Consider the following 17257-nt stretch of genomic DNA (forward strand, 5'->3'; position numbering starts at 1 on the left):
AACAGAAGGGATCATAGATAACGTAATGGACATTTTGATCACATGAAATTAGAAAGGTTACAAAAACAAAACCAATGCATTTAAAATTAGAAAGGAAAGAGGTAACTTTGAAAAAAATGTTTTCAGCAAGTTTCTCTGATAAAAGCTTTATTTCCAATATATATGAAGAACTCAATAAAATTTATGAGAACAAGGGCTATTCCCCAGTAGAGAAATAACCAAAGAATATTAACAGATGGTTTTCAAAGAAAGAAATCCAAGGATCTGTAAATATATTTTTAAATGCGTCAAATCTATTAAAGAAATCTAAATTAAAACAACCTCACATTCCATTAGATTGTTAAATACTAAAAAAAAAAGAAAGGAAAATGATAGTGACAGTGACAAAGGGACTACAGGAAAAAAAAAAAACAGGCACACTAATGCACTGTTAGTGGAGATATGAATTTGTCCAGTCACTCAGGAAAGTAATTTGTAACTATGTCTCAAAAGTTACTAAACTGTGCCTATGTTTTGACCCAGAAGTACTATTGCTAGGCCTATATCCAAAAGAGATGAAAGAAAGCTGAAAAGAATCTTTTTATAGTAGTTAAAGAAACAGAAAAAAACCTGGAATCCAAAGAGGTATGCATCTATTGGGGAATAACTAAACAAAGTACGATATGTTCATGTAATGGACTATTATTGAGCCATAAAAAAATGATGAAATAGTTTCAGTGAAACCTGTGGATACCTGTATGAATTGATGCAAAGTGAAGTAAATAGAACCAAGAAAAAAATTTCTGCAATAACATCATGAAGAAAAAGCTACTTTAAAAGACTTGAGAAATCTGATAAAATAATTAAGTGATTCTTGAGTTCTAATAATGAAGTATGATACTCACCTCTTGACAAAGAGGTAGTGGACTCAAGATACCAAATAAATATACATTTTGGACACTGCTAATATGGGAATTTGCTTTGATTGACTATGAATATTTCTTTAAAAAAGTTTTCTTTTTCTTTTTTTCCATTTTTTCAATTGGGGGAATGATTTGAAGTGCAAAGAAGAATAGGGATAGGATAACAAAAAAAGTTTATTACATAAAGAAAACAGAGTTATTTGATGAATCTTTCTTAAAATATAAAGAACATAGCAGGAGGAAGCTCAGAAAGAAGCTTAGACAAGAACAGTTTTGAAAACTACAGGTTGAACTTAGATAAGAAGAAAAACAATCTGTATATAATAAAGGTTTACAGTTTTCATGTACAATCTTTTTTTCTCTGTTCTATTATGAATGGAAAATTCCCATTTTATTTGGTGTTTGTTAAGTTCAGAATACAAACAAAATTACCAAAATAAAAGAAAATCTGTATCACATCCTCTTGGATGTGATCGACAGCCTTGTGCTTCCCATTGCTTACGCTGAGGGAGATTGACTCTTCAATGACTGAGAGGGTGCTGAAAATGACCATGTGTAGCTGCATGAGGCATTTAGTTCAGTTGGATAGGGATACACATGATGAGATGGTGAGAGGAGAGGAGCAGACAGACTGGACTGGATCCCTCCACACCATGGACAGGTACGGGAGGCAACTCCATTAAGTTCCTTGACTTCCAAGGACTTGCAACCGTACAGACTGCTGAGAGAATACCTATTCTGAGCAAGATTGTTCTCTCTATTCTAGTTGAACTGATATTTTTCTTGCCCCCATGCTCATTTACTTTTGTGTATTCTTTTGTGTATATCCCAAACTGAAAAACTTTTCAGATCTCTATTTTGCTGTTTTGCTTGGATAATGAGGTTTATTCTTTTTAAAAAAATATTAATAATGACAGGCCAAGATATAATTTTCAATTCTCTAGAATACTTTGTGTCATATAGATTCAGAATTGCAGAGTTAATTTTCCTTATCCTTGATCTCCACTACAACTAAAGACATTTTACTTTCTACAAGGCTGACATTAACCACATAATTGTCCACATTTATCAGTGATGGTCATGATTCTGGAGGTGAGGGGAACTGGCTAAGAAAAACATTGGGTGATTGCAATACTTGATTAGTCTGTTAATCAGGTCAAGATTGATTGGTGAGTCTGTTCATCTCTATAAAAGGAAAAACAATGAAAAATCATCACCCATAGATGGAATATAAGCAAAATATAATGCAGCTTGTTAGGTGCACATAATAATAGGTTCACAAACCTATTGTTTGCGAGCATAACACTCCAACATTGATAAGATGCTTCCTTTTTTGTGAGTTAGGGTTTAAATTCAATTATCATCACAAATAGTATTGAGAAAATGGAGCATGTCTAAGTCATTGTGTAAATTTACAGACATGATTTTTATTTTAGATATTTGGATATTTTCTATCAGAAGAAGATGCACTTGCTTCTCAGCTTGATGAAGAAAATTTGGTTTTTCTTGTTTCCAGAAAACAAAGAATTGGACTTACAGGTATTACTTTTAACATTCCTAGAAATAAATATGGGTTTTAATGTCTATATCCAAAATGAATGTTTTACACATTTTTTTCTATAGATTAATTTAATTAATTAAATTTAATTGTTTTAAATATTGGAAGAAAGGGGATATGCTTGTGTATAGAATCAACTTCAATTGCTGAACAGATAGGCTTAATGTAACTACTTCACAAAGAACACTTGCAGGAGAATCATAGAATCACATAATTAAGAGACCTCAGCAGCCATGAAGTCCAACCTACCCTGCCAGAAACTTTAGTACTCCCCATGAGAACCTAATAAATGATCATCTAGCCTTCATTTGAAGACCTCCCTCCAAACTCACAACTTCATGAGAAAGTCACTTAACCCCTGTTTGCCTCATTTTCCCATCTGTAAAATGGTGATAACAATACTACCTACCCCCCAAGGTTGTTTGAGGATCAAATGGGTAATAATTGCAAAATGCTTAGCACAGTGCCTGGCACATAGTAAACAATATATACATGTTAACTACTATGATAATTATGATGAAGATGATGTTCCACTTTTAGAGAATTCTGTCAAATTCCATCTCTTTATTTTGAACTAAAATCTGCTTCCCTATAATTTTTACCTATTGGTCCTCATTCTGCCCAGTGAAGGAGAGAAGGCCATGATATTCAGGTTTTCCTAAAGAAGAACGTGAGAGCTTTAATAACAATCACAAATTAAGACATTAATATCTTACTAACTTGGACTCCAGTAGTGAATCAAGCAGTGCTTTTTTATAAAATATTTTGTAATTAAACTTTTAAAATTCTTTAATTCAGGTTGACAATGCAGCCACAATTAGTCTGACTTGGTGAGGTTTCTGAATGGATCTAATCTTGAAGGACATTCTAGCTCATAGGAACATAGAATTAGATTACCTAATCCCAAACCCTCATTATACAGTAAGAAAATTGAGGCTCAGAAAGGCTTATTGACATGTGCAGTGTGACACATCCACGTTTTGACAGAGCTAGCCCCAGAACCCCTCACTCATTCCAGTGCTTCTCTTCTATACTATATTGGTCCTCTAGGAACATTGTACCAGGGCATTCACTCTGTATTCATGGGTAAGAATGATGTTACATGTTGTTCAGTCATTTTAGTCATGTCTGATTCTTCCTGGCCCCATTTGAGGTTTTCTTGGCAAATATACTGGAGTGGTTTGCCATTTCCTTCTCCAGCTCATTTTTCAGGTGAGGAAACTAAGGCAAAGAGGGTTAAGTGACTTCCCCAGGGTCATACAGCTAGTAAGTGTCTGAAGCCAGATTTGAACTAAGGAAAATGAGTCTTCCTGACTTCAGGCCTGGCACTCTATCCACTATGCCACCTAGCTGCCCCATGATGTCACATATTACTAACTCAAAAGAGGTCAGTCACTAGCATTTATTATGCTCCTACTATGTCCAGGAACTGTGCTTCATGCATACCTGAGCTTCTATCACCTGCGCACATTTAGGTGTAGGAAAGACTAAATGTGGAACAGACAAGATCATACTTGGAGACCCAGGCGCCAACAGGAGAATGCAAGTTCCTTAAGGGCAGGGACTGTTTTACATCTTTTCTTTGAATTGCTAGCACCTAGCACAGTGCCTTGCAAATAGTAGGTGATTAATAATCTTCTGTTGCATTGGGTTGCATAATACATGTATGCAGAGAGCCTTCTAAGACATGTCAAGTCTCAAGAATACTATCCACTTCTGGCGATTTAAGTGGGAATAAATGATACTGCCAAAAAAAATCTAGAAAGATTCTCTAGATATTATCAAGATGGTAGGAGGAAATGAAGAGTTTGTAAATACTGGTGACCTTAATGTCTTGGTTACCAAATGAAAGGAGTTTCAAAGAGAAAGTAAAATATGGAAAACGAGTAGTTGTGTCAGAGAGATTTAACTCTGCAGACTATGGCTTGAGATCCAAGAAAGACCCTTGATCACCATGGATAGAGTACATCTAAGGAGGTTTGGAAATTACTTGCCTAAAGACTAGCTGATATGATTGAGAGGATTTTAAACTGAAAAATGGAGGAAGAAAATGTTCAAATATAATGAAGCAGATTCTATAAAGAGCAACAATTATGACCCAAGAAGAGCTGTTTAGTAATTTACAAAAGGAAAAAAAAAAACAGGAATATGGGCTAAAATGATTCTTATTGTTCTAAGTTGTATCTATATGCAAATAAACAGAGTAGAGGTGACAAAGTGAGCTAGAGATTTTAACATGGGGATACCTCATAAGTATCATTGAGACGTAGTAGAATGTGACCAGTGACTGGAATATCATAATAAAAGGGCATACAGCATTCAAATGGAACAAGTTATATAGGGAGGGAGGCAGTTTAACACTGTACAGAAGAAGTGATAAACTTCTGGGGAAAAGCACAAATCCTTGTTGGGAGTATGGAATGATGGAAATCATTTGGATGAAGATCAAAGAAGGAAGAAAAAGAGGTGGGAGTAAATTACTACCAGGCCAGCAGGAGAAAATGGATTTGAGTTTTTGATTCAAACCCCAAAGTTGGTATTATAGCAGAGCATAGTTTTGATTGGAGACTTCAAGTGAGCAGACATCTGCTGGAGATTTTTTACTGATAAAAGCAGAACAATTAATAAATACTTGCTGATGTTTTCATTATTAACAACACAGAAGAAGTGACAAGGTAAGCTTCTGTTCTGGACTTGATCCTTACCAATAAAATGTAGAGCTGTTTGTTAAGGTAGTCAGTCATTCAGCATTTATTGAGCACCTTCTGCAGGCCAGGCACTGCACTAAGCACTAGAGAGACAAGGAAAGGCAAAACAAATAAACAAAAAACACCAAAACCACCAAAACCCAAAACAATATTGTCTCTGCTCTTGAGGAGGTCACAGTCTAACAGGGGAGACAATATGCAAACAAATATATAAAAACAAGCAGAACCTGAAGCTCAGGGAGTGGTAACCATGCCATCTTAGAGTTTGGAATAAAGAGGTAAGCACTGGCTATGGTATGATACATAATCTAGACTTTAGGAGAACATGTTTCAAAGAGTTCAGGAATAGGACAGATAGGGACTATATCTTGAGAATGAAATTCATCATAGTTGATTCTAGCAAGAGGTAAGGAGCTATCTAGAGGAACTCATGTGGTTGTACTGGGTATTCATGAATGAATTCAGATTTTTTTTAATGGGCATAGATAGGAGATAGAATCAAAGGCAAATAACCAAGGATAAAAAAAGAGTGGTAAGATGCCAAAAAAAATCAGAAGGGTTAGTTCCTAACATGAACTAAAGGTTAGCCATAAATATTATGGACAACAAAAAGTACTTTATTAGGGACAAAATGATGCAAAGAAGATATAGAAACCCTGCTTGAAAATAGCATAACAAATGTTTTCTTCTCCTAAAAAAATGAACTCCAAACTGTTAAGAATATAGCAAAAATGGTTAGAAAAGAAATGAAAAACAAAAATTAGTAAGATGGTAGGAGAGTATGTTGTTGGCCAAAATTCAATATAACAGATAAGTTCAAGTTACATGTACCAGACAAATTAGGTTTAAGAGAATTGCAGGAACTTCCTGTGAAGATTATAGAACTGTCTGAAAGTGATCTCTGTGGAATCATGCAGAGAGGTGCCACAAGACACAAGCAAGCAAATGTTCTCTTGATTTTCAAAAGCAGAAAAATATGGTTGATTCCAGGTACACCACTGAGCTTGATGTCAATTCTTGGTAAAATTCTGGAAGAGATTTGTTTGTAACACTTAAAATGTAAATCATAACTATTCTAGCACAGACTAGTAATAAACAAGTCATCCAAAATAATATTTTGCTTTAGATGGTGCAGTGGATAGAGTGCCAGGCTTGAAGTCAGGAAGACTCATCTTCATGAGTTCAAATCTGACTTCAGACCCTTATTAGCTGTATGACTCTGGGCAAGTCACTTAACCCTGTTTGCTTAAATTTCCTCATCTGTAAAATGAGCTGGAAAAGGAAATGTCAAGCCACTCCAGTATCTTTGCTGAGAAAACCGTAATTGGGGTCACAAAGAGTCAGACATGACTGAAAAATGACTAAACACTGACTAAAGAATAGTAGAACAGGAGAATGTCTTGGTCCTAATATTTTTGGTTATAGAAAGATATTTAACAAAATATCTCCTGATAATGCTAACAGACAAGAGCATTCAGCCTCAGTGATGGATAGTATAGTATCTCAAGTAGTTTCAGGACTGGTTGAGCAGACATAAATTATTTTGATTAACAGATCAACTTTAACTTGGATGGCATCCTTTAGTGGATTGCCCCAGGTCTCCATGCTTCATTTTCTTCTAGTTAGCATTTTCATCAGTGATTTGCATGAATGCAGGAGCAGCATGCTTATCAGATTGACTAATGATGTAAGGTTAGAAGGGATAGCTAGTATACTGGATAACAAAATCACTATCCCAAAAAATCTCAATGAGCTGGAACACAGGGCTGAAGCTATCAAGATTAATTTCACGGGGATAAAATGCAAAGTCTAACATTTAGGTTAAAAAAACTCACTGAGGAATTGCATCAGACTCATGACTGAGAAGTAGTTCTTGGAAAACATATTAATTTGTAATTTTATGAACTGAAATCTTAATATGAGTTAGAAATATGATATGACAGCCAAAATATTTCTTTGGGGCAGGTAGGTGGTGCAGTGGATAGAGCACAGGCCTCTGAGTCAGGAGGACCTGAATTCAAATATGGCCTCAGACATTTACCAACTGTGTGACCTTGGGAAAGTCATTTAACCCCAATTGCATCCCCTCACCACCCCCAAATATTCTTTCTTATACGAGATGGCTTTCTGAGAGGGAAAAGAGGAGAGGAATACAGGGGGAAATTTAGGCAATGTAAAAACAAAACATATAAATAAAAATGTATTTAAAGTTAAACAAAAAACCATAATCCATGCTTGATGATAATAGTATTTATATAGTACTTTAAGGTCTACAAAGTTCTTTACAAATATTATCTCCATTTATCCTCATGACAATCCTGGCAGGTCAGTGCTATTATTGTCCCCATTTTACAGGTGAAGGAATGGAGGCAGAGGTTAAGTGACTTATCCAAATTCACACAGCTAGTAAGTATGTGAGACAGGATTTGAAATATATTGATATTTCCTCATCTGTAAAATGAGATTTGAATTCAGGTCTTCCTGACTCCAAGTATAGTACCCTATCCATCCAGCAGCCTCATACCAGCTAAAGGAACTAAAGATTTGTGCCTAAGAAAAGCTGCTGTGCTTGGAGTCGATAGAAACCTGGTTTTGATCCCAACTTCTGATGTCTATTAACTGTAAAAATATAAGAAAACCTTTTTTGAGAATTCCAGTCCTATCTAAGCTCTTTGAAGACAGGGGCATTTTCCCTTTAATGTCTTTGGATCCCCAGCACGTAGAACTTGTACACAGTAATGTCTAATAAAATCTTGTTGAATTGCTTTGAATGGTATGAACATGAGTAAATAATTTAACCTCTTGGGGCCACTATAAAACAAGGATTAGAATACCTGTAGACAGCTAGGTGGTACAGTGGATAGAGCACCTAGGTCTAGAGATAGGAGAATCTGAGTTCAAATCCAGTCTCAAACACTTACTATCTGTGTAATCTTTGACAAGTCACTTAATCTTGTTTGCCTCAATTTTCCCTTCTGTAAAATGAGCTGGAAAAGGAAATGGTAAGTCACTCTAGTATCTTCGCCAAGAAAACCCTCAAATGGGGTCACTGAGTCAGACACGACTGAAATAACTGAACAACAACTACCTCCCTCAGTGTTGAGAATAAAATTATATAACACATGAAAATTTTAAAATACTATGTAAGTAGCAGCTACTAATAAAATTTTTGAAGAGCTTAGAAAAATCCCTAACTATTACTGAGCCCCACTCCCATCTTTCTATTTAATTCTGGTCCCAGTTCACTGCCCATCTGCATCTCTCTATGACTTCTATATGGAGAGAACAGTTCTTCCTGGTACTACTGCCTATTGAAGTCTAGACCAGAGAGGTCAAACGTGCAGCCCACAGGCAGCAAATTACTCACAAAACCTCCTGAGTGTGGCCCAAACCAGATTAAAACTGTAATTGGAAAATATTTAACAAAACGAATAAAAATACAATAAAACATAGACAATAATGTGATTTTTTAATTCAACATGTGGTTTGCAGAGATTCTTATGGCTTAGTGGCCACCATTTCTATTTGAGTTTTAAACCACTGGTCTAAACACAAGGTATTGTTTAATCACTTGGTTTTTTCTTATGTGGTTAGTCGGACCAAACTCTCTTGTAATGCTGGGGCTTGAAGCAATCAGCACCATGTCATTTGCAAACAGAAAGACATCACTATCTATAGGGAATCCCGCTCTAGTTTTGACTCTATTTGGGAAATAACCTAACAATGATAGACATTTAAATAGTGCTTTAAGTTTTGCAATGTACTTTGCATATATTATCTCATTTGAGTCTCATAGTAACCTGTATAAGGTTGGGACTGTTACAGGACAGGGAAGCTTAAAGAAAATAAGTGACTTGCCCAAGGTCACACAGTTATTAAGTATCAGAGAGAAAAGTGAAACCCAGCTTTCTACTCAGAGCTTAACATTTTATCCACTATAGCGTTGTGAGAGTGGCAGATGTTTTTGATGATCAGACATCTCTCTGTTTTATGCTTTGCTTGATATTAATAATCAGTGTTGTCAAACAAAGTTAATTCCATTATTATATATGCAAGGAATCTTACAGCTTTTTAATATATGTGAAGGATGCTTTATTGGACAACAGCCTCTAAAGGCAGTATTTTGCTCTCACCAATTTCCCTAAAACAAAGACCCAACGAAGGTCGGGAAGACTCCCCAACCAAGAGAGTGAAGGGAATTGTGATGTTAATTAGCACATTTTCATCATTCAAGTTGCCTAATAAATCAGATTTGGCTAATGACAATTATTTTCCCTTTAGCAGACACTTCAAACATTCCTAGTAATGATTCCATTATCCACATCAGGGATGTCCTGGATTGATGTGACATTGCTGTGGATCAAGTATTGAAATATTGAATTATTGGCTAGAATTACAGAAGGGTTCCACAAATTTGAGGGTATTGTTATTTTCATCTCTTTATTCTTGGAGCAAGCATCTTGCCTTTAGGAAAGGGTATGATAGCCCACTATGCAAACCATGAATTTCGTAGGAGCAAAGGATGACCTGGCAGTAGTTTTAAGAATTACCTTGACATATTCAAGGTTCATCATCTGTTCTGTCTGATCCTTCTAAATGTACAGAGATACAGGAACCATAACCACCTTGGTCAATTATCTTGTGTGCTATTTCTACCATATAAATGTAAGTGAAGAGTTTTGACTATACATATTTTGTATGTTTTCAAAATTATTTGAAACAAACTACAATAAAATGAAATTTCAGAGAATTAAGGTAGTTTTGTTCTTTAATACTGGAGAGCCTCAAATGACGTTAACTCTATATCCAGTAAGCTGCTATGACTTAGAGAAAGCTGGGATTCCTAAGCAGAAATAATCTCAGTGGAGAGATAATGCTTTACAAAAACAAACAAACAAACAAAAAAAAAACCCACTCCATAGACTGTAACAGAAAATACGATCCCTTTTTGGGAGCAGGGTTCTCTATTTGGGGGTCCTATGTAGCATGTCATTCCCCAGCTCTGTGTCATCAGATTGATATCCTATGGACAAATCGGGGCTTAGCAGCAGCTACTATTGTTTGATTGACTTTTTTTCTGGCTTAATTGTGCCCTGAGACTTTTTCAGAGTAGGTTTTTGTTTGTTTTTAAACCTAACAAATGGATTTTGGAGTCTCTTCAGCTGGGAAATCAATTGAATTATTATGCCATTGACAGGTGGCTGGAAACGTGATGTGGTTAAGTGTCTTGTCAAGATTCCTCAACTGGATTTCCTGATAATAGCAACTCAGAAAGGATCAATAACAGTCCTCAACAGTCAGGTAATTTAAACAGTTGTCTTTTTATCACTTTTTTTTAGTAATGCATCAAGCACAGTCAGGATTGCAAACCACAGTTTGAAATTATCACCCCAGGTAAAAATACAGCCAAATCCCTGAGGAGAATGCAAACTTCGTGATACATTTTTTTGTGATACTGAAACCACCAAACCTGGCACTGTCCCAGAATCCTCTGTTGCACAGTGTGGTACTGATACAATCATAGGATAAACCTGGATTAGTGCTTAGTTGAAAAAATTTAAAAACATTCATAAAGAAAATGGTTTTGAGAGTACCCTGAGAAATAGGTAATTTGGTAGCTTAGGGTGACTTCAAGCTTCTTTTAACTTCCTAACCTTAAAAGCTTTCATCTCCAACTGAAAGTATCCCTGGGAGATTTTAATAGGAAGCATGCTGATAATTTCTATATAATATCACTATGAACCTGCAAAGATAACAATCTAGTATTAATATGACTAAGGCATTCCAGTTTTCCAGTTCACTGGCAGCTGTAGAAAGGGCTTTGTGTGTGAAAGATCTGAAAACTGAAATGAGTTGGTACCTTTCGTTTCTTTCCATAACAAGGCCTTTTCCATCATATTCCCTATGATTTGTTTTTTCTCTGAGCAATAGGTTGATTTTTCTTCTTTCCCAGAAATCAAAGCTAGTAGAAAATAAAATATAATCTGAAATGAGAGGCTTTTAATTTTAATTTTTAAAAAAAGTTGATGATTTATTAGTGCTCAGAGTGAAATTTAATGTTTTCTAATTAGGGAAAAATGTACGTATGTGATATGTGTTTTTATCCTGTCAGATCCATTTGAACGTATATGTGTGTGTGTGTGTGCATGTGTGTGTATATATATATATATACATATACAGTATTTAGTATTTACAATCAGGTGTCTTATTTGTAATATGTAAATGTAATTGAATCCATCAATTAAATTTACAGGTATGATTATTCAGCATTAAAACAAAAAAAAAGTTATTTAAAATCCTGAATGCCTTAAAGAAAGAAAAAAAGAAACAAGTATTCATTAAACATCTACTATGTGTCAGGTACTGGGCTAAATGCTTTACATTTGGTCTTCACAACAAACGTGGGAGATGGGTGCTATTATCATTACCCTCATTTTCCAGTTGAGAAAACTACAGCAGATAGAAATTAGGTGACTTGCTCAGGATCACACAGCTAGTAATTGTCTGAGACTGAATTTGAACTCAGATCTTCCTGACTCTAGGTCTAGCACTTTATCAACTGTGCCAAATACCTTTATGTGGTGATATATTGGGTGGGAGGGTTTTTTTTTTCAAGACTTGGTCAGAATAATCTATCAAAAGACAAAATGAGTGATCACATTGGAATATTTTACAATAGTTTGATGCATAATTCATGTTCTTTATGGAAGAGTAAATTGTTATGTGAATTTTCTAAAGACTAAAGAATATAAAATGAAAATGCTAAAATATAACTTGCATCAGAGGTTAACTTTTTTTTAATGATAGCTAGTCCTAATGATTACAAAACTTCTATAATAATTAAAAGGTCTTCAGCATGTAACTTGCACTAAAAATAAGTGGGTTGAGGGGAGCAGAGACACAGAACTGAAAATCAAGTATGTGGTGCTCCTTCTCTTTTCTCTATTTTCCTTTCAAAACTTTAATTTTCCTATCTCTGAAAAGAAATACAGGTTTAGTCATTTACTAGTTTTGCTACCTTGGGCAAGTCACTTACCCTCCGCCTCAATTTCCTCAACTGTAAAATGGGAATAATAACAGCACCTCTCAGGAATGTTATGAGGATCAAATGAGATAATATTGGCCAAGCACTTAGCACAGTGTCTGGCACATAGTAGGTACTATATAAACTTATTTTCTCCCCTCTCCATCCTCATAACAAGCCCTGTCCATTAATTAGACTATTGGCTCCTTAAGAAGAGGAACTATTTTTTGCCTTCCTGTGAATCTCTAACACTTAGCACAGTGATGGGCTCATAATAGACTTAAAACAATTATTCAATTCTATTTTATTTTCAGTTCCAACTTGTTAATATCATTTCACTCTAAACTTTTCATCACAGGGAGCCAAGTTACATATAATTTAAACAAAAAAAATAAAGTGATGTTGCACTGCTAGGGAAATGAATTACTTGGTTAAAAACAGTGCAAAATCAGTGGGAAAGAATAAGAAAGTAAGAGCAGAGGCGTCATCAACATGCTTCAAGATAAGCCTCTTAAGTGCCTGACTTATCCAAAGAGGACTTGGACTTTGCCATTCTGCTATCTTCTCAAGAGGATGAAGGGATAGGCTAGAGAGAAAAGGGGTCCCCAAAAGGGAAGGAGGATGGCATGAAGCATCAATATGAAAATGGCTCTATTCTACAGTGTGCTCACTCTGTGTTAGCACTCTTCTTCTTAATTGCAATGGCTAATATGCCTCCTTCCTGCTTTGCTTTGCTTTTTTTCTTGCAGATGAGAGCGCAGGCAAACATCAATGTTACAGTACGTATTTCATTTCTTTTTTAATTAGCTGAAGCGGAAGTTGGAAGATAGTTTCTTAGCAATAAATTGAAAGCACATGAACTGGCCTAGAAATACAAAAGCCTTTCTATTTTGCTGTTTTATCTGGGCAGTGTCAAAGCCCAGATTCAAAGTAAGGTCTCCTTGACTACTTATCGTGCATTTCTACTGGACTATTATGAAATGAGGTGACCAGGAAATGGAAAGAGATCTTAAATCTTGAGCAATCTGCCCAAAGGGCCAAGACTACATCTTTTTTTTGGCGGGGGGGGGGGAACATTAAATACAGAGCAAATCTAAGTAAATCAAAGTCCACTGAGAAAGGATGCCAACCACTTAATTAAATACATCTACCATGATTTATAGTAAGCCAGTCATCACAGAAGGTCAGAACTGGGGAAAACCCCAACATATTCCATTCTGAGTTATCCAGAAAAAATAGGTAGGACATATTCAGTAATATATATGGTATCTCAGTTTATAATTGGGGACAGCAGAAGAAGAACTGCTTTAAATGAGTTGAAAATGTATTTGAAAGCCTCTTGGATTTTAAACTTGAAAACAAGGATTGTTGACCTGGTTCTCCCCCTCCATAGTGAAGTAGACAGGGGATGGTGTTATAAAACCATAGACACATGTTTGCTATTACAATTCTTTCATAGCTCCAAATAGGGCAAGGCATACCCTGTTATTAGGTGTTGGAGACATAGCGATGCAAGAAGGTATAGGAGGTGAGAAAAGAAAGTGGAGCCAATATTGGACTTAGCTCCAGAAAGTTTGCATTCAAGGTTTATCAGAAACAGTGTTGGGCTAGGAGTCGGGAGTTCTGGGTTTGAATGTGACCTCTGATGTGTTCACCAGCTATGTGACCACACTGGCATATTTTTAACTTCTCCAAACCTCATTTCCCTAACATTAAAACAGAGATTGTAATTCTGGAAATATTTACTTCAAAACTGTTGCTCTGAAAAAAGTACTTTGTAAATCATAAAATGCTATACATACATATGTTGTTATTTTTCTCCTGACTCTGCCACTAATGAGTTCTATGACATAGAATAAACCAGTCAATCAACTAACATTTTAAGTGCCTATTATGACACTAATATATGCCAGTCCCTGTGCTAAATCACCTAAATTCTCTGGGCCTCAGTTTCCTCATCCAAAAATGACTGGGTTATTTTCTTCATTTCTAAAATGAGGAGTTTTGATGAATTGAGGAATTACTTTGATGTTAATATACGTGATTTTTTTTTAAAGAGCAATCACCAAGGTCAGTTTAATAAGTGTTGGCTGAGTACCTATGATGTATGAGCATATAAAGATAAAAATGAAATAGTCCCTGAAAGGAATTCACATTTTACTGGGGGAAAATAACATGCGTATCTATAAGTATATACAAAAGATATGTAGAGAAAATACAGAAGTGATTTTGAAGTGATAGGTAGGTAATAGGGAGGAGACCAGGAAAGGTCTGCTGCAGGACATGACACTTGAGACTATGAGGTGATGAAGGGGAGCATTCTAAGGACAAAGGCAGGGGATGGGAAGTGTAGTGTTCTGCCCAAATAACATCTAGGAAACCAGTCTGGCTAGAATGTAGAGTGTACAAATGAAAGTGAGATGAGATTCGCTTGAAAAGATAGGTTAGAGCCAAACTGTGAAGGGCTTTAAATAATAATAGCTAGCAATCATACAATGCTTTAAGGTTTGCCAAGTGCTTTTATATATGTTAACTCATTTGATCCTCACAATAACTCCGCGAGGTAGGTGATGTTACAGATTTTACAGATGAGGAAACTGAGGCACAGGGAGGCCAAGGTGGTTTGGCCAGGGTTACACAGCTACTAAGTGTCTGAAGTAAAACTCAAATTGCAATGTTCTTCGAGTCTTGTGCTCTAATCACTATGAGGTTAAAAATAATGTGTTTGTAGAGGCAATAGAAAGCCACTGAATCTTCTTGGGCAAAGGGGTGACAGAAGTTTATGAGTTCAGGTTACAATAAAGAATATAATTTATGCTGAAAGAATGTAGGTGGATTTACTCACCTTAGCACTACAGATTTTGCAGTTATATTATGCCCAGATGTAGAATCAAGTTATTATTCATTTGTAGTAACTGACTGATTTTATGAAATAAACTTTCTGGGGTTTGCAATACTACATCGAATGCATCTGAACAGGAGAAGGAAAAAAAGAGGAAGAAGAGTAGGAAGATTCAATCAATTAATAAACCTTTATTAATGCCTACTATGTGCCAGTCAATGTGCTAAATGCTGGGGATACAAAAAGAGGCAAAAGTCAGTCCCTGCTCCCAAGGAGCTTACAATCAAATGGGGGAGATAACATGCAAACAAATATATACAAAGCAAGCAATATATAGGATAAATAGGAATTACAGAAGGAAGGCAGTAGAATTAAGAAGGCTTGAAAGAGACTTTCTGTAAAAGATGAGATTTAGTTGGGACTAAAGGGAGGTCAGTAGGTAGAGTTGAGAAGGGAGAACATCCAGGCATGGAGACACCCAGAGAAAATGCCCAGAGAGATAGAGTGTCTTGTTCATAAAACAGCCAGAAGATCAGCATCACTGGATCAAAGAGTACATGGCAGGGAGTTAGGTGTAAGAAGGCTGGAGAGGTAGGAGGGAGGGAGGTTATGAAGGGCTCTGAATGACAAACAGCATTTTGTATTTGATCCTAGAGGTAATAGGGAGCCACTGTAGTTTATTAAGTAGAGGTGGGGTTGTGGGTGATATGGTCAGTCCTTTGCTTTAGGAATATCACTGGTGGCTGAATGGAGAAGGGATTGGATTGGCAAGAGAATTGAGACAGGCAGACTCAGCAGCAGGTTATTGAAATAGCCAGATGTACAGTGCTGAGTCTGCACCAGAATGGCGGACATGTCAGAGGAGAGCAGGGGGTATATTTGAGAGATATTGCAAAGGTGAAATCAACAGGCTTTGACAACAGATTGGATATGAGGGGTAAAAGATAGTGAAGTCCAAGAGCCTGGGAGGATGGTGTTGCTCTCTACAGTAACAGGGAAGTTAGGAGGAGTTGGAAAGGAGGGAGTGTTTAGGGGGAAAGATAATGACTTATGGTTTGGACTTAATTTAAGATGTTTATTGGATATCCAATTTGAGATGTCTGAAAGGTAGTTGGAGATGTGAGATTAGAGATCAGCCCAGAGGCTGGGGCAGGATGGGTAGACTGGAGAAAATTCAGCATAGATATGGAGGAAGAGGAAGAAGAGAAAGAGGAGGAGGAGAAAGAGAAGCAGGAGGAGAAGGAGATGGAAGAAGAAGAGGAAGAGGAAGAGCTGGGATATGATTCTGTTTTGCCATTACATTCCATATTCAATTATCCCTAGGTAGTAGATACAGAGTACATAAATAGTAAAGACAAAGCAATTTTCAGGAAGTGAGGAGAGCTTGGGTGTGAGGGATTGTCTGATGTTGATTACTGCCACGTGAAGGTTGTGGCAAGATGGGGTAGGAACAAGATATCAGGAAGTAACTGGAGCTCACGCTCCCGAGGCAGGGGCTGTGCTAGGCGGAGTTGTGGTGAACTGGGATGGGAACTGGATACGGAGAAGTAACCGGAGCTCATGCTCCCGAGGCAGTGGGCAGTGCTATGTGGAGCTGTGATAAGCTGGGGAAAGAACACGATACAAGGAAGTAGCCGGAGAATGTGCTCCTGAGGCAGGGGGATGTGCCACGTGGGAGTGGGATGGCAGAGAACGAGTTCCCTTTGTCTAGTCCTCTCCCTAGGTGCAACGTTAACCCTAGACGTCTCCTTCCTGACTTCCTGGGTCATGTACTTTCCCTTTGTGTAGCACTGACCCCAGATGCCTCCTCCCAGTATCTGGGCCTGACTTCCTGTGTCACGTACTCTCCCTTTGTCTATGCACTAACCCCAGACGTCTCCTTCCTATATCCGGTCCTAGCCTCCTGTGTCACGTCCTCTCCCTTGGTGCAGCGCTAAACCCAGACATCCCCTTCCGGTATCTGATACTACAATCAATGACTAGTAGGCAGGCTGAGGAGGAGGGGCTAAGTAGGTACTTAAGGAACAGTAGGGATCGGAGCTCGCTCTCTCTCTTGCTCCTGCTCTCTTGCTCTTGCTTTCCTGCTTGGCCTTGCTGTGATGGCCTCTGAATAAAGCTCGAGTGTTTGCACCTCCTGATCGGCTCATCTCTGTGTTTATCCGGATGGGCACCGAAGACTGGTAAGTATGACTCTGGCAGCCTGCTCCTTATAGGAGGAGAGTG

General features: G+C 37.1%; 1 protein-coding gene across 2 annotated transcripts in view; it reads left to right on the forward strand.

The window, feature by feature from the left end:
• Positions 1 to 17257, forward strand: part of LOC114050150 (WD repeat-containing protein 64-like) — a 172956-nt gene that overhangs the window by 20675 nt on the left and 135024 nt on the right. For both annotated transcript variants that reach the window (XM_027871755.1, XM_027871756.1), the window contains exons 3-5: positions 2339 to 2441; positions 10366 to 10469; positions 12942 to 12971. In XM_027871755.1, the coding sequence (XP_027727556.1) occupies positions 2339 to 2441; positions 10366 to 10469; positions 12942 to 12971 (237 nt within the window). The remainder of the gene's footprint in view (positions 1 to 2338; positions 2442 to 10365; positions 10470 to 12941; positions 12972 to 17257) is intronic.

Source organism: Vombatus ursinus, unplaced genomic scaffold (genome assembly GCF_900497805.2).
Source record: "Vombatus ursinus unplaced genomic scaffold, bare-nosed wombat genome assembly UNPS02014798.1, whole genome shotgun sequence".
Classification (NCBI taxonomy): domain Eukaryota; kingdom Metazoa; phylum Chordata; class Mammalia; order Diprotodontia; family Vombatidae; genus Vombatus; species Vombatus ursinus.